Genomic DNA, 18,152 nt, shown 5'->3' on the forward strand with positions numbered 1-18,152 from the left:
GCCCACGTGTTCAGCCATCAATGAATAAGGAAATGAAGTACATCCACACAATGGGACATCATTCATCCTTAAAAAGGGGTTAGGTACTGATGCGTGTTACGATATTGACGAAGCTTGACACATTATGCTAAGTGAAAGAAGCCAGCCACAAGGGGCTGCATGGTGTATGATCCTGCTTACAGGAAATTTCCAGAATAGTGGAATCCATAGAGACAGACAGTAGGTTAGTGGTTGCACAGGGCTGGGGGAGGGGAGGCTGGGGTGTGACTAGGGCAGGGGATTTCTAGTTGGGCTGATGAAAGTGTTCTAAAACTGTGGTGATCTTTGCACAATTCCGTGAAGATACTAAAAATCATTGCATTGTGTACTTTAAATAGGTGAATTTTATAGCATGCGGATATCTCAATAAAATTGTTATATATATATATATATATATATATATATATATATGTTTTTTAAGACTTAGAGTCCGCCAAGTCCCCTTCTGTAGCCAGCTCTGGTGGATACTACAGCCTGTGGTCTTTTGAGCAAACTCACTCTGTATTCGCCCTGTTTGCCACGGAACATTCCGCAGCGTCTCTTGTTCTCTTTCAGACTGGAGTCTAGCTAGTCCTCACTCAGTCGTGACTTTGACGCCCTCCTGCTCAGGGCAGCGCCTCCTCACACAGCGTGCCCAGTCGTGTCTGGGGCATCTTGCCTTTCGCCTTGGACGCCCCGACTCTGTCCCTGCCCCGCGGGCAGTGGGCAGGCCCACCCGCTCACGTGGTGCCTGGGCAGGGCCTGGACAGGACACTTGCCTTGGGCTCGGCTGGGCTGGGACAAAATTAAACTTTCCTAGATCAGGAGCAGTCCACATCCCCCAGACAAAAGAAACTGCATTTGTCGGTGCACATGCACAGTGTTGATGTGTAAGTGACACTGGAGACTCACACAAGCCATCACTGGTCATTTTGGCCTCACAGCAGGGAAGACCGTGGTGCCAGGGCCTCCCGGCCACTGAGAAAGCGTCTCAGCTCCCAGCAGCTGCTGTGATTTCGACTTGTCTTAACCTCCTAGGAAGCGGAGGTGCTTGCCTTGTGGGGTATGGAAAATGGCCTCCAAGGGAAGGCCCAGCACTGCAGCTGATACCAGAATCAAGGAAAGCGGCCCAAGAAAGTGAGGGCTGCTAGCCAGAAAGAAGTTTGAGACAAATTAAAAGAAGGATTGATATACCCTACAATAGTTTAGATCTGAGATCTGGTAGTGTCTCTCTTACATGGTCCAGAAACGTTCCTAAATTCATGCGTGGGAGGAATTCCTGGAAGTCTCAAGATTATTTCTCAAGAAAGTCAGCACGGGGTGGGCGCCCCTGCAAGCTGGTGTCCTGTTAGCAGAGCCTGTAGTCCCGCAGCCTGGGCCGCGCTCCGTCCAGATGTTGGAGCTGAAAGCGGCCTCAGAGACAGCTCCCATCACTTACACACAGGAAGACAGGCACAGGGAGAGAAGGGACATGCCCACGTTATAGGATAAGGGGAGCCTGTGGCTTTTCCTGATTAGAGAGTAAAATGATTGGTTCTTCCTCTGATAGCTCCCAGCTAAAGGCCACACCCCTCCCTGGGGCCAGGGTGGGCGGGGCAGGTTAGTGGTGGCAAGTGTGGGTGGATTCGCATCACCAGAAGGGGCGTCAAGGAACAGTGTTCTCAGAAGCAGGAGGGTGGTCTGGGACTGTGGGAGGTGAGACTCAGATCCAGCTGGTGTTGAGTCTCCCAAGGGACCTTGGTCCACCTGCTTTTCCTTCCTCTACCTGTCACTTTGTGTCTTCTAGTCTGTATCCTTTTTTTAAAATTTATTTTGTTGCTCCTTTTGCCCCTCCTATGCCCTCTCTCCAGACCCATTCCACACGCACTTCCTCCACCCCCTGCATTCTTAACGACACTCACGTGCTCATTCGCTGAACAAACACTCGGAACTCACCGCGTGCTCACTGTGTGCCAGGCATGGTGCTGGGCCATGGGGACACGGATGCCACAGTTCCGCCCTCATCCAGCTAACAGCCCAGTACAGAGGAGAGAAAGCACCGCTGTTGCACACCCACGTGCCAGCAGGCTCGCAGAATTGCAGCTGTGATGAGCGTTAAGCTGGCCTGTCACAGGGGCTTCTGCTTTTATCTGGGGCTTCCCTGAGGAGGTGATGATGGATCTGAAGTGCAAAGTCTGAGTAGGCATCACCTAGGCAGGTAGGAGAGGAGTGTCCTGGGCAGGAGTGGGGCACAGGGAAGGATAAAACGGACTGTGGGGTGGGAGGAGCTGTGTAGAGAATGCTGTAGGGGGAGGTGATGCAAGGCCTTGAAGGCCGAGTGAAGACTCTGGACTTATTTTCAGAGCAGTGGGAGCCAGTGAAGTATGCAGGGGTGAAGCAGGATCAGTTAGTACCGCTGTTGAGTGGAGGTCAGATTGGATGGAGTGGGGTCAGGAGGTGATGGCTGTGGTCCAGGTGGGAGACGGTGGTGGCTTGGATCTGAGTGATGGCAGAGGAGAAAGTGATCTGGAGGTCACAGTGGATGAGGAGGGAAGGAGATGGAGCTGAGTCATAGCTAAGAAATATCTGCAGGACTTGGTGGTGGATTGGCTGGTGCTGGGGGAGGAAGTGCAGAGGGTGGCACCTGGGTTTGTTTCTGGCGTACTCGGCTGTCTTGCTCAATCCGAGTGACTAGGACATGGGGAGAAAGGAGCCACTGTCCTTCTGCTCTGGGCCTCCCCTGTCACAGCATCCAGGCTTTTCCCAGAGAGAGCCGCTCCCAGGCAGGGCCTTGAAGGTCCCTGGAAAAGTGGCTTTCACATAATCAGGGCACCCACTGTTCAGTCTAATCACACAATTGGAAACTCTCACTGGATTATTTTGGCTCCAACCCTTCTTATTCCTGAGTGGTATTTCCTGCTGCTGTTGAGAAACAGCTGGCTTTTGAAAACTGTGGGATAAGACCAGACCTTGAATACTAGATTCTGTGAAATTATGTGGGAACAGCCCCCTCACCCTCAGGGCAGTGGTTTCCAAAGCGGGGGACATGAGTTGATCCACTGGGGGTATGAGAGGATTATATTAGCACTCACATTTTTATATCATTTTTGGATTTCTATATATCTGTACATTTTTCATGTGTAAAATACATTAGCATAGTAGTATCTGCATGTACTTAAAAATGAATAAAGTAAACATCTCGGAGAAGGTGTTCTTTAAATTTTTTTAACATATCAAAAATACTTGGTGGCCATCACCTATGAGTATAATTAATGTAAATGAACCAGTCACTTTTGCTTTGACTTCTTGGTTTCTTCCCCCTCTCTTCTCACCCCCACCAAGACAGGGGTACCCAGGCTCCTGAGTGACAGGGGCCCCAGGTAGCAGCTGGCCCGGGCGGCACCTGGCAAGTTGGATGCTCATTAGGTGACTGTGCCTCCTCCTGGGGCTGGTGGACCCAGCATCCCGTGGTCTAGGCTTTGGCAGGGCAACCCCTGCTTAGTGTCGTTCTGCCTCTGTAAAATGAGTCATGAAACCACAGCCCCAGAAAATGTATTAGAAGTCTTCTAGGCCAGTGGTCCCCAAACATGGCTACACATCCCAATCCCATTGGGGGACCTTTTACACACCCACTGGTGCCTCAGCTTCCCCCCTGGAGAATGTGATTCATAGGACGGGAGTGGGATCCAGGCACTGGTCATTCTAACGTCTCCCCGTGGTGGTGTAGAGACACAGCCAGGTTTGGGGACGAGCGATCTAAGCCAGCTCCTCATCCTGCCCTTGAAGGAAAGACCTTTGGGACTCCCACTGGGATAATGTGAAGGATGTTCCGGGACCCCATCAGCCAGGTGGTGGTCCGGGGGTATCTCTGGAAATACCACCTTTTACTTTGTCTGATGACATCCTTTCCATAATCTGTAAGTCTCTGATGGATTAGTGAAAGCATTTATTAAATAATATGAACTGAATGTATGAAATGTATGAATGGAAAGTATCAAAAGATGTAAATAAACCAACTTGTCCTTGAAGACTCCCTAGAATGAGGGAAACCCAATCCCACCCACTGACATTCATCCCCGTAGTGTCCTCCTCTTCTGGGGCCTGAACCGTCAGGAACCAGAAGGATGTGTCCTGCCTGAGACTTCCCAGCCCCTGGAGCCATGGGATGGTCTCTTTTGAATCATCCCCCCACACCCAGAGGCCTGGGTAGGTTTGGGCAGACTTTTTGGCCCAATGAAGGATGCTTCTATATATCCAGTGGCACAAGCAGGAAACCCAGGAGTCATTCTGAGCCCTCCTTCCCCATCCAGCCGTACATAGCCAGGCCGTTGCTGGTGACTTCACCTGGTAACAATCCCTCAGATCTGTCTATTTTGTTGTTCTAGGTAAAGCAACTTTTCTCCACTGCCTAACAGCAAAACCCTCCTGTATTTTCTGTCTCCCCTTTTCCTGCTGCCAATCTATTCCCTGCACTTCAGCCAGAACAATCTTTTCAAACTCAAATCCTTCAGTGGCTTCTCATTCAGATCAAAGGCCGATTTCCTTAACGTGGCCTGTGGACCCTTGCTAGGTGTGGACTCTGCCTACCCTCTGCCTTTGTTCCCCATTACTCCTCTCTCTTCCACCCCTGCTTCCTGAGTTCCAGTCACATGGGTGTTCCTTTAGTTCCTCAAATATCCTGTGTGTATCTCTTATCTATTGCTGTGTAAGCTCAAACTTAGTGGCCTAAATAACTACTGATCTGGTTGAGATTCTGAAGTTTGGCAGTGTGGGCTGGGATCAGCCGGGTGGTTCTTCTGCACCCTGATGGGCTCACTCTCGCACTCGCAGTCTGGTGGGCTGAATCAGGGGTTCTGGTCCCCCCATGGCCTTGCTCACATGCCTGGGGTATCATCCACGATGACTGGAACAGCTGGATCTCTTTCACTCTGTGGTGTTTGCTCCTCAGCTTCTTCACAGCATGGTGGGCTCAGGATTCCAAGAGGGAGAAAGTGGAAGCAGCAAAGCCTCCTCAGGCCTAGCCTCGGAGAGCATGAGACGTCACTTCTGTGTTCTGTTATCAGAGCAAGTCATAAGATCAAGAGGAAGGGAAATAGTTCCCACCTTTTGTTGGAGGAAGGAAAAAGTCACAAAGCCAAGGAGCACGGGGAGAATTGCTGCTGCTGGCTTTGAAAACACCCCACTTCACCCTGCTCCCTCCCCAAGGGTCACTGCGACTGTGCTGGCTGCCTCTGTGCTGGGGACCCTCACCTGCTTCCTCCCCTCGGCTCAGCCTAGCCCTTCAGCCCTCGCCCTAGTGTCCCCTCTTCAGGGATGCTTTCTCTGGACCCGTTGGCCACCGCCCCTTGTTAAGTGCTGTTTTTTCCAGCACTGTGCTGCCTTCCCTCCTGGAGAAGCTCCCTTTGTGATGGTGCATTTCTGCCTGGGATGCTTTGATGAGTGTGTTTCCCTTGCTAGACCATCAGCCTCGAGAGAGCAAGGACCTTGTCGCTGACGCTCCTCATTTCGCCCCCCTGCACGGGAAAGCGGGCCATGAATGGACAATTTTTAGATGAATAAATAAATTAGTGAGTGAATATCTGTTCCTGGAGCCACCGTACCTTCTGCTGGCCACTGCCATTTATGCACGGCCACCTCCCTGCTTCCCTAGCAGGGGCACCGAGAGCCCTGCCACGGGTTCTCTGCCCCAGTACTGGTCCTAGAGCCTGGCCGTGCCCACCTCCTGGCCCACTCCAGCCAGTCTGGGGCCCGACCCCCTCCCCTGTGTGAGGAGTGTGGCCTGGAGTGCTTCCACAGTGGGCTGGGTCCCTCTCCTCTCCCTCCACGGCACCCGAGACGTGCCAATCTCGCTGTCATTCCCACCTTTCTATGAGTTTCCATTCACTGTCATTTCTTCCAGCCCCTCTAGGAATCCACCATTTGGGCTGATAAATGCTGAGGTAGAGGACAGAGCCTCAGGACCCCTCCCTGGGAGTGGCTGCACTTGGGACACACGTAGCTGATTCTTATGTCTGGCAGAAAGGTGGACTGGATCACTGAGTCCATCTCGTGCTTCCAGACCTTTCAGGCGGACTCAAGGCTGAGGTGGAATACCCATTCTTTCTGAAATACCCCCTGGTAGCAGCCTTACTGACCTGTAGTTTATTGCTAAGGCTCAAGGGCATTGTCTTTAATTTCTTTACCTCTGCTGTCTGGACCCAGTTGTTGAACCACTGGCTGACTTCACGTCAACTCGTTGTCACCAAGAACCAGCCCATGAGCCCTGCGGTGACCACTCCCAAACAACTCAGAGCAGAGCCCTGGGCCTGGATAATCACTCGGCTGCCGGGCTCTTTGCAGCTTCCCTCGTGGTGCCACCAAATGGCTTTGTGCAGCAGGAGGCTCTGACCTCTCACCCTGAGGGTGTCAACAGTGCCCTGCAGGTCCACTGAGCTTGCTTGGGGCAGGGGCACACCCCCTGCTCTGTCCCCACCAGATCCTTCACTCTTCCCCTCACTCACTCAGGTAACAGTGCGGGTCACAGGAGCCAGCCAGGCACCGGGAGCGAAAGATAGGCTGTGGCTGAGGAGGAGCCGAGGGGCCTGTGGCCATAGGTCAGCCCCCCTGGGACGAAGGACCCCCCCAGAGAAAGGTGGGCCTGCTGCTCCAGTATGCGGTCAGGGCGTGGTTCTGGCTCCCCGCTCGCTGACTGTGGGATTATGAACTGCTCACCCCACTTCTCTGACCCTCAGTCTCCTCATCTGCGAAGATTTAATGAGGTAGTTGGCTGTCATCACTGGGCTGGCGCTGGGTCTGGAGCAGGCAGATGGGGGACACTGGCCTCTCTGAGGGGAGGGGTCTGTGGACATGGCGGCTGGGGGAGGGGAGGGCAGAGGGACTTCTCATTTTCTGTCTCATGTGCTATAGCTGACTGCTCACACCTAGGACTTTAAACCCAGTCTGATCGCTGGTGGTGACGGCTCCAGTGTAGACCCTGGCTGGAGTAGGCGGGGTGATAACCGACATGCACACTGGGTGGTGGCGATGTGTGTTAGGGTTCCTGGGCCAGCACTGACCCTGGCAACTCACTCTGGGTTTGCTGGGCCCACAGAGGGGTGCGCCTTCCAGGCATCTAACAGTCCCGGAGTCCCTTGCCCTCCCGGACTCTGCGGGAAGAGCTGAGTGTGTCTGGGCTTGTGCCCACTGAGTGCCAGCTGGTGTCCACACTGCAGAGCCCAGGACAGGAGGGCTGTGTCTCTGCCGTGCAGGACAGACGTGCCGAGCTGCCTGCTGTCCCACCTGGCAGCCACCTCCCTCCTCTTCCTTAGGATGCTCAGTATCTGACATGGGGTCTAACCTGGCTCCTCCATGCTCCTGCCGCCCGTCCTAACAGCCACTTCCGCTGGACCCCTCTCGTGAGCTTGGCCACACCCTAGGGTTTGGGCCAATCTGACCTTGCTCTGGCCTGTGCATGGGGGACTTGTCACCAGCTCAGCCTGGCTACTCCCACCAGCCTGGCACCTCTTGTCTCATGGCCGGGTTTCAGGCTGCTGCCAAAGTCCCTTGTGCACCTGCATCTGTGACCCTCCCCGAGCCCTGCTCTGCTTCCATCCGACCTGAGCTCTCCAAACGGAAGTGTACCCCTTGAATCTGTTTTCCCATCCCTCTGTGGATTTATCTATTTATTTTTATAACAGCTGTGTTGAGATATTCACACACTGTTACAATTCACCCGTTTACAGTGTACAACTCAACGGGGCTTCAGTGTATTCAACAAGCTGTGCAGAGTTCACCACGATCAGTATTAGGATGTTTTCAGCACCCTGAAAAGAAGACCTGCAGCCATTAGCAGTCTCACTTTCCTCCACCCCCAGCCCCCACCCAAGCATCCATCAAGCTACTTTCAGCCTGTGTAGATTTTTCTATTCTGGACACTTCGTATAAATGGAATCATACGATATGAGACCCTTTGCAATGGGCTTCTTCGCTTACCGTGTTTTCCAGGTTTATCTGTGTTGTAGCATGTACCAGTATCTCATTTTTTAATTGGCAAATAATATTACATTGTATGGATATGCCACCTTTTATTTCTTCATTCATTGGTTTTTGGACATTTGTCTAATTCAAGGTCATGAAAATTTTCCCTTATATTTCCTTCCAAGAGTTTTATAGTTTTAGCTGTTACATTTAGGTCTTTGATCCATTAGTAACTTTTATATATGGTGTGAGGTAGTTCATATTCATTACTTTGCATGTTGTCCCAACCCGATTTGTTGAAAAGACTATTCTTTCTTCCATTCAGTTGTCTTGACACCCCTGTTGAAAGTCTATTGTCCATAAATGTGAGAGTTTATTTCTGGACTCTAAATTCTGTTCCCTGGATCTATGTGTCTGTCTTTATGCCAGTGCCACGCTGTCCTGATTATGGTAGCTCTGTATTAGGTTTTAAAATTGGGAAGTAAAGTTCTACAAGTTTGTTCTTTGAAAGATTGTTTTAGCTATTTGGAATCCCTTGTATTTCCGTATGAATTTTAAAATCAGCTTTTTAATGTCTACGAAGAAGCCAGCTGGGATATTGATAGGGATTGAAACTGTAGATCAGTTTGGGGAGTATTGCCATTTTAACAACATTAATTCTTCCAATCCATGAACATGGGACATCTTTTTATTTATTCCCTGGATCTTTCAACATCCCTGTGAAACACTGTATCTTTGTATATTGCCTGTTCCTTGAAATTCAGCCACCTTGTTTTATTCTCTAAGGCACAGGTTTCTTGTCCCTGTTCCCCACAGGCCTCTTGCCACATTTTGCATTTTGCCGCCCTGGTGTGACGTCCTTCCTCTGCCAGCAGCTGGGTCTGCCCTACCTAGTTGTCAGGTCCTAGATCAGACAACACTGGACCACCCACTCCCTGCCGATCGTAGCTTACGTTTTCCTCCTGGAAGAAGCAGGCCAAGTGAAGATTCTTGCTAATGGGAGAATTTTCCATTTTATCATTTCCCTGTGGTGTAGCCAAAGTTGAGAAATAGAAACAGAAGATCACACACACACACACACACACACACACACACACACACACACACACGCGCGCGCGCGCGCGTGAATTTTGCCACCAAATTCAATCAACAAAGATCTAGGGGAAGTGTGTGAACACTCAAGAGTGTCCCATTATCCTAACTGTGGAGGTTTCTGGGAGACTAAAGCATACGTTGTATCTGCCCCCCTGGGCCAGCTCACCTGCACACTGTCACTTACGTTGAGCATGCAGCACCTTCACAGCAGAACAGGCTCACAGGTCCTGACAACTCTTCTGTCATCTTCCTCTTTTCTCCCCTGGTTCCAGGAAGCTCATTGCCACAAATTAGTCCTTCTTGACAGCCAGAAATACTTTGTTTTTCCCACCCAGACCAAGGGAAGTTAAATGGTCCAGGCTTCCCCTTGTAGCAGGGCCCTTTGAGCCCAGATACCTTCCTAGCCCATGCAGAGGACGCTAAGCCCCCATCACTCGGCCTTCGCATCCCTCGCAGGCGCATCCTTTCAGCCTTCCTTCCCTCTGAGTGTTTCAGCAACAGCATGTGGTGTCTGCTCATGATGCCTTCCAGAAGGCTTTGACGCCTGTGCCCTTAGGACTCCAAAATAGAGCAAATCAGCAGTGCAGAACTGACCACTGTACACACCTTGTGCTGACACGAATAAAGAGAGTCTGTTTCTTCATACCCATTTTCCATTCTAGGTTGGCAAAGGACCACTTCAGCCAGGCGGGAAAGAAAACAACATTTATGGATGCCAATTGTGCACTATTAATAACTTAAGAAAACTATGTGTTGTTATGCACACCTTAGGTTTATGGGTCCCTTTTTCCCAGAGCTGGATTTTATAGCCCGAGATGTTATGTGTATAAGAATTCTCCCAAACCTCTTTTCTATGTTTTAGTCAGGTGAGGTCAGGCTATGCTGCACTAACAAACCAACCTTGAAATCTCATTAACTGTACATGTGGAAATGTATTTCCCACTCATGCTAAGCCAGCTTAACCATTGCTTTCGGGCCTGGGAGAGGGGGCAGTAACCTCTGGGAACTTCTCCATCAGGCTGATGAAGTCCTTGTGCCTGCAGGTGTGGCTCTGCGGGGGCAGCATGGAAGTCCTTCCCTGCTCGCGGGTGGCCCACATTGAGCGGAAGAAGAAGCCGTACAACAGCAACATTGGTTTCTACACCAAGAGGAACGCGCTCCGGGTGGCTGAGGTCTGGATGGACGATTACAAGTCTCACGTGTACATAGCATGGAACCTGCCGCTGGAGGTAGAGATCGGCAGCCTCCCCCGCCCCAGAACAGTGATCCTTGCTGTTGGCACGTCCCTATGTCTTTAATAAGCTGACGGCTCTTCCCCAGAAATGTGCTCATACTTGGGAGATTACAAACGCATTTTGAGGGGGTTCACAGATGTCTAAGTGTCAGAATCCCTGCTTTACACCAGAACTGGCACAATGGAAATCTCTGGATCCACTTACAAAGATTAGAAAGGTCATATCATGTCAATCTCGCTCTTAACGGTGTTAATCTGGCGCCCTGCTCCTAAGCATATATTATGTCCAGAAGGTTTTCGTCCAAAAATTTGGCATTAGACCCCTCATCCGCTGTCACTGTGTGCCCTCCCGTGGAGCTCCCGCTGCCCTGGGACACCTGCCCCTTCTGTATGCCAAGTCCCTTGGCTGTCCAGGTGCCCTCCACGTGCTGTCAGAACGTGGCCTGGGAAAATTCCCACATTCCCACAGCCCCACGGGAGTATCGCTCAGGGGCCGTGTACTAGCGTTAGTTGAGTTGCAGCTCTGTCACTTATTAGTTATGAGGTCGTGACCAAAGCCACTCATCTTCTCTGCACACTCATCTGTCAGTATCCGAAGGGGCCTGGTTTCCGGGAGCCCTCTCAGAAATCAAAATCTGAGGACGCTCCAGTCCCTCACATGCATATAACCTACACCCTCCTCCTGCGTGCTTTAAATCCTCTCTAGATTATTTCTAACACCTAACGCAATGTAAATGCTGTGTAAGTAGTTGTTATACTGTATTTTTATTTGTATTAATTTTTTATCATTGTATTATTTCTTTTCCCCAAATATTTTCAATCTGCCATTGGTGGAATCCACTGACGTGGAGCCTGTGCGTGCAAAGCGCTGATGGCAGCTTCTCTCCCTCAGCCGTGAGGTGGGGATCACAGCGGGTGCTCCTTCCCAGGGGACTGTGAGAACTCAGGGAGCTAACACCTGTCACGTCCTCAGAGCACTGCCTGGCGTGGGGCGCTGCTTGACCTCACAGGTCAGGGTGTGTCCTGCCCCTCAGACGGAGCTCTCGGTTTATCTCCTGAGCCAGCACACCCTGTAGGTGTCTGAGCCGTGCCTGGGAGAGTCGCCTGGAATGATGCCACTGAGCAATGGCAGCCTCTGCCTTTCAGGAGGCGAGAGCCTAGAACGGCAGAAACACGGATGAATGTGTGCGAGGCCTGTGGGTGAAGATGACAACAGTGAAGAATTTGTTCATGGTTGCTACAGTATTTGAAATATTTTAATACACTCTAAAGAATTGAGGCCGGGCGCGGTGGCTCACGCCTGTAATCCTAGCACTCTGGGAGGCCGAGGCGGGTGGATTGCTCGAGGTCAGGAGTTTGAGACCAGCCTGAGCGAGACCCCATCTCTACTAAAAATAGAAATAAATTATCTGGACAACTAAATATATATATAGAAAAAATTAGCCGGGCATGGTGGCACATGCCTGTAGTCCCAGCTACTTGGGAGGCTGAGGCAGTAGGATTGCTTAAGCCCAGGAGTTTGAGGTTGCTGTGAGCTAGGCTGACACCACGGCACTCACTCTAGCCCGGGCGACAAAGTGAGACTCTGTCTCAAAAAAAAAAAAAAAAAAGAATTGAAAATCCCCTTATAGCCACATAGTACTTTCTAGTTGTTACACTACAAGTGCTTTTGTCTATCGTTATTATATTAGGAATAGATAGGTAACATTTGTTGAGCACTTACTATGTCCTAGGTCCTTGATAAAAGTTCCTTGTTTGCAACGTCTCATTTGATTCTCAGAACAACCTCATGACATAAGAACTTCAGCGTCTTCATCTGTAAAACATGGATTGTTAATATTTACCTATGAGGGCTCCTGTGAATATAAAATGAAACCTAAAACAGAGCTTAGCAATTATTAAGTGCTCCATAAATGCTAGCTTGATAAGAACCTGTTCTGATGGCCATTTTACAGATGAGGAGACTGAGTTGCTGTGAAGTGAAAAGGGACTTGTTTAAGGTCACACACATAGCACATGGGCAGGGATGTCCGCTCAGCTTTTCCTGCAACCCTTCCCAGCCCTGTGGTCAGGGGAAGGGAGACGATGATTAGTATTCTGTTTTGTAGAGAGAGAGTTGTGACTTGGTGTGGTGAAGAACTCAAGTCTTTTGACTCTAGCCAGCTGCTTCCTCCATTATTGCAGACAACCTCAGGTCCCAGATGCCAGCGGTGACCGGCCGTGCTTTGTAAAAATGACCATTTTCATGAATTGGGCTAACTATATGAAAACAACAAGTTAGACACTGCTGCTCAGGTTTGCCTATGAAGTTTGATAAGTTTGACATGTAAAGGGCTTTTTCTTTAAAATCCCTGTTTGACAGCCAGAGCAACCTTAGCGACGGACTCTGAAGTCTTCTCCCCGGCCCCCGAAACACCGCTCGGCTGCCGTTGTCCCAGGCCCCCGAAACGAGCCAGCGCGCAGCAGCCACCACAGGCTCATTTCTGTAAAAGTAGAGTGAATTATTCATTAGAGCATCATTACAAGCTCTGCAATGGAAAATTATTTTCACTTCTGCATATAATGAACTTCGGGAAGAGCTAACAAAGGGGGACATGGCGCGTGTATGGGACAGAAAGACGGGAGCGGGTGTAGGCATTGACTTTCTTGTCTTAATCAAATAATTTTTCTAATAATTGGCTCTGATGGTTCCTGGGGCGGTGTGAGGGAGAAGGAACTGGGAATGTCAGTCGCTGCCGTCAGAGTGTCCCGGGACCCCGCGGTAGTGACGAGGGTGGCGGCTGGCCTGGGGCCTTGTGCGTCTGTCCCTGACTGCGCTGGGGAGAGGCCGCTGTGGCCCAGGTGCAGGCGACCAGGCCGGCCCGTGACCCACCCGTCCAGGGAAGGGCTCAGGCGTCCTCTCTCTGCAGCTGTCCCCGGAAGCCACTGCACCCCTGCCTGTCTCCGGCCCGGGCTCCACGGCCGCCGACACCCTTTGCTTCCCTCTCCTTCCAGAATCCAGGAATTGACATAGGTGATGTCTCGGAGAGAAGAGCTCTGAGGAAAAGCCTGAAGTGTAAGAATTTCCAGTGGTACCTGGACCACGTGTACCCAGAAATGCGAAGATACAACAACACCGTCGCCTACGGGGAGGTAATTAAGACCCCGCATGCTCCCGGGGTGGACGGCTGTTCGCTGTGCTGAGCACTGCTTCGCTGGGGGAAGATAGAGCCATTTGTCCCTTCCTTCCTTCCTTCCTTCCTTCCTTCCTTCCTTCCTTCCTTCCTTCCTTCCTTCCTTCCTTCCTCCCTCCCTCCCTCCCTCCCTCCCTTCCTTCCTTCCTTCCTTCCTTCCTTCCTTCCTTCCTTCCTTCCTTCCTTCCGAGTGGTTTGGGAGGTGCGGGCTCTGACAGCAAGGCTCTCTGCCGCTACCAGGAGGAGGTGGGAACAAATGTAATAAATGTGACAAGGGGAACAGGGACAAAAGGCTGTGGCAGTCGTCTCCTCCGCCCGAGCTGTGTACAGGATGATGAGTTCTATTTGGAACATGTTGACTCTGAGGTCCTCTGGGACCTGCAAGTGGGACGTTGAGCAGGAAGCTGGGTACACAGAGAGGCAGAGCCTCAGTGCTGGGGGCTGGAGTCACCGTCAAAGAGGAAACCTGGTCTTCTTGGGTTTTCTGTGATGAGATATCCCCTTTCTAGACATTAAAGCAAATTGATTCCCCTCATTACAAATACCATACATATGCATTTGAGAAAAAATTTGAAAACAATGATAATAGCAGGGAACATTTACTGGGTGCTTTCAAAGTGCCAGGCGCTATTCTAAGTGCTTTTCACAGACAAATTCATTTCACCCTCACCCAATGGGATAGTAGCATCATTTCCATTTTAGTGATAAGAAAGCCGAGACTTAGAGAAATTATCTGACTTACCTAAGGCCACGGCTTAAAAGTCCTGAAGCCAGGATTGGACACAGGCATTCCGACACCAAAGATAATGTGCACATTTTGATGTGTGGTCTTCTTTACTGTGTGTATGTGTATATGTGTGTGTGTGCACACATGTATATATTTTTACTAAAACCATGCTGTCTACAATGCTCATAATTTGAAATTTTATTCAATAGTATATGGACAATGTCTTCCTGTGTCATTAAACATTTTTCTGCCACATTAATGGCTGTGTATGGTTCCACTTTTGTGGATGCTGCGCTTGCTGGAGAACGTTGACATTTGTGTTGTGTCCATTTTTAAAATATCGTAAGTGCCATTGCTGATGCACCCTTCTGTAGAAACACTCATACGTCTCATGCGTCTGCCTCATCGCCTCCTGGCAGCGCCTGTTCGGAGGTGGAATCCGTGACACCAGTCGGTGCTCTCGACCTGGCAGAGACACCCAGTGGCACCACAGTTTGGGTTTCCTTCCCAGGACTGCCTGGGACTCCCTGTGACTACCAGGTCAAGCTAAGAAATCTGCCTTTGACTTAGAGTATTTACATTTTTCTACAACTGCAGATTTTTCTTATTCTTTGCCTTATGCCTTTTGTAGAAAGTAAATCAACCACAGGTCAAATTGTCAGGGTGTGGAGTGTTGACCCTCCTGAGCTGGAGTTTGGAATGAGACGCTCCAGTCTTGCAGGGTCTGTGTGGTGGCTGGGGATGCGTGAAGGCTCTGGAGCCAGGATTCAAATCCTAGGGGGCTGTTACCGGCTGTGTGGATCCTCTCGGCTTCCGTTCCCTCATCTATAAAGTGGGAGGCATGAAAGTACCTACTCTACAGGTTGTCGGGAGAATAGAATCAGCTGTGATATGTAGAGTTCTTCACCCCACATGCAACACAAGTTATTAGTAGGTCCTAACTGCCTTGTCTTTTCTTCTTTGAAATAAAAGCATGTGTTTTTTTTGTTATCAAAGATCAAATATAAAGGAGGCATCAAGAAATGATAGGCAGGGAACGGATTATTCCTAAGACAATCAGGTAAATTGCCTGGCTCTTCGGAAAACAAATCAATTTAGATTCTCACAGCTCACCATATACCAAAGTACATTTCAGATGGACTAGAATTCCATGAAAGAAAAGAAATCATGAAAGAACCCTGTGGAAATAGAGATGAATCTGATCTCTGAATGGGGAAGTTCTTTCCAAGAATAAAAGCCAGGGAAGGAAATGCAAAGGAAACACGTAATGGATCTGAACTCATAAATATTAAAATCATCTATCCATCAGCTGAATAGAGAAATCATATGCCAAACCAGAAATATATATGCCACAAATACTATAGATGAATGGATGATACTATTAATATATAATGAGCGCTGCAAATTGATATAAATAAACAATTTTATTTAAATAACAAAATAACATCCCAAAAGAAAAACAAAGTATAAGGAAGGTTAACACAAGAAAAAACACAAATGGTTGAAAACACATGAAAAATTTTAATTTCTTTTATAATCAAAGAAATTAAAATAAATTTTAAATACATTGAGGTAGCTTTTTTTTCCCTACCAAATGAACAAAAATTTATTTTTGGAATATATGTTGATTACTTTGCCAGCAAGGTCTCGGTAATATGAAAAATCACATATCCTCCAGTGAAAGTGCAAATTGAAATAAGCTTTTTAAAAAGCAATTTGAACCACATGCATTAAAAAGCTTAATGATAGTCATATTTTCTTCTCCACTCTTACCCCAAGAAAATAATCTGAAATAGGGACAAAGATTTGAGAGTAAAATTGTTCATCTCAGCAATTTGGGGGCACAAAAATTTTTTAATTTAACTTGAAGATTAGTTAAATATATTCATGGTTCGAAATATTTTGCAGCCATTAGAAATGGTGTGCACAAAAGTTTAATGACCTGAGAAAAATATTAACACTATAATGCTTAAGAGGAAAAAGTCAGTATGATAAAACTAGAGTAGCTGCTATTTTAGATTAGAAGTGAGTAGAACAATAGCATGGCAAAATGGAGAAGACAGTTATAATTACCTTAGGTAGTGGGACTGCTGGCAGTTTTTGTGTGCGTACTTTGTCATCTTTTTCCAATTTTCACTAATAATATGTGATAATTTTATAATTAGAAAAAAATAGTTATTTGAAAAGAAAGATTAAAAATGGAAAAATGGTAGAAGGTGGCCAGGGGTGTTGCTGCGCACAGCTCCACAGTCCGTGCACTGCACAACTCCAGGGGCTGCCACTGACATCAACCACAATATAATTGATATCCCTGGAAGCATACAGTGGGGTGGCCTTGGAGGTAACATAGATATCATAGTCTGATTTTTTGGAGGAGGGAGGCCTTTTGTTTTTTTACAAATTTTCCTATATTTTAAAAATAATAAATTCAATACATGCATTCTATAGGAAATATAAAGATGAAAACAAAACTTACTCTAAATCCCAATTCCCAGATAGAATCAATGTTAACATTTTAGGGCATTTTGTTCTATTGCTCCTTCTCTACCTGCTTAGCTCACCATGTACGGAAATGCATTTCAGATGGACTATAGCATTAAGTGAAAGAAATCAAGTTAATCCAATCCAGTTTGGTAACAAAATTTGCCATTATTTAGACAACTCTATTTTTTAAATTTTTTATTGATACATAATAATAGTAGATAATCATGGAGTACATGTTATATCTTGATACAAGCATATAACATATAATGATCAAATCAGGGTAATCGGGACAGGATTCACCTGAAACATTTATCATTGCTATATGTTGAGAACATTTGAAAACTTCTAACTATTCTGAAATATAATAAATTATTTTTAATTATAGTTGCCCTATTGCACTATTGAACACTAGAACTTTTTCCTTCTACTTAACAGTATTACTCATTAACCAACACCTCTTCATTACCCCTTCCCACCACCCTTACCAATCTCTAGTAGCCACCATTCTATTCACTACCTCCATGAGATCAGTTTTTTTTAGGTCCCATATATGAGTGTGAAAATGCAATATTTGTCTTTCTGTGCCTGGATTATTTCACTTAAAATAATGTCCTCCAGATCCATCCATGTTTCTGCAAATGACAAAGTTTCCTTCTTTTCATGGCTAAATAATATTCCATTGTGTACATACACCACAGCTTTTTTATCCATTCATCCCTTAAGCTGATTCCACATTTTAGCCGTTGTGAATAATGCTGCAATAAACACTGAAGTGCAAACATCTTCTGGTTACATTTTATGCCTTTGCCTCACCCAAGTGGGGTTTAGAGGCATGCCCTTCCCCTCTACAATGCTTACCGCGTCTGTGACCATTAGTTGTGAGTTTGTCCCCCCCAACCCCCTAATCCCTGGAGAATATTACCATCGTGTGATAGACAACTCTATTTTTAATGCTCATTTCTACTGGTTTTTTTCAACACACGCAGACCCCTGAGCTCTGAGAAAATGAAGAAGACAGAGTGAATATCATGCTATATACATATATAGTTTGGATGATTTGTTTTTCATTTACAGTTCTATTCACGAGTCTTTCCCTGGGCCAATGACTATTTCTGGGTTTTATACTCCTTGCTCTTCCCTAATTTGTGGCTATTTTGTTGTCTGGCTTTTTAAAAAGCTTTCTAATCATGTGCATTGTATATATCTTGTTCTTAATTACATTATGGTTATTACCTCTAGTTAAAAAAATTTTAACATCTGAGCCTCCAGAATTAAGGGTCAAGTGATATGTAATGTAAGAATTTTCACACACTTTCTCCTGTCCTCTTCATCAACTCTTCAGTCTTTGTTAATACTGTCTTGAGTTTTAAACCCAAACATTATTAATACAGTCATCCTGATCCGGGGGGGATTGGTCTGGGACCCCCTGTGCATAGCTAACTCTGCAGATACTCGAGTCCCTTGTATAAAATGGTATAGTATTTGC

The 18,152-nt window shown here is 47.6% G+C and overlaps 1 protein-coding gene across 1 annotated transcript in view; it reads left to right on the plus strand.

Annotated features, from left to right (window-relative positions):
* GALNT17 (polypeptide N-acetylgalactosaminyltransferase 17) overlaps nt 1–18,152 on the plus strand; it is a 210,436-nt gene that overhangs the window by 158,194 nt on the left and 34,090 nt on the right. Inside the window, exons 6-7 of the mRNA XM_045542165.1 lie at nt 10,092–10,277; nt 13,277–13,414. Of these exons, the coding sequence (XP_045398121.1) occupies nt 10,092–10,277; nt 13,277–13,414 (324 nt within the window). The remainder of the gene's footprint in view (nt 1–10,091; nt 10,278–13,276; nt 13,415–18,152) is intronic.

Source organism: Lemur catta, chromosome 2 (genome assembly GCF_020740605.2).
Source record: "Lemur catta isolate mLemCat1 chromosome 2, mLemCat1.pri, whole genome shotgun sequence".
In the NCBI taxonomy this organism is placed as follows: Eukaryota; Metazoa; Chordata; class Mammalia; order Primates; family Lemuridae; genus Lemur; species Lemur catta.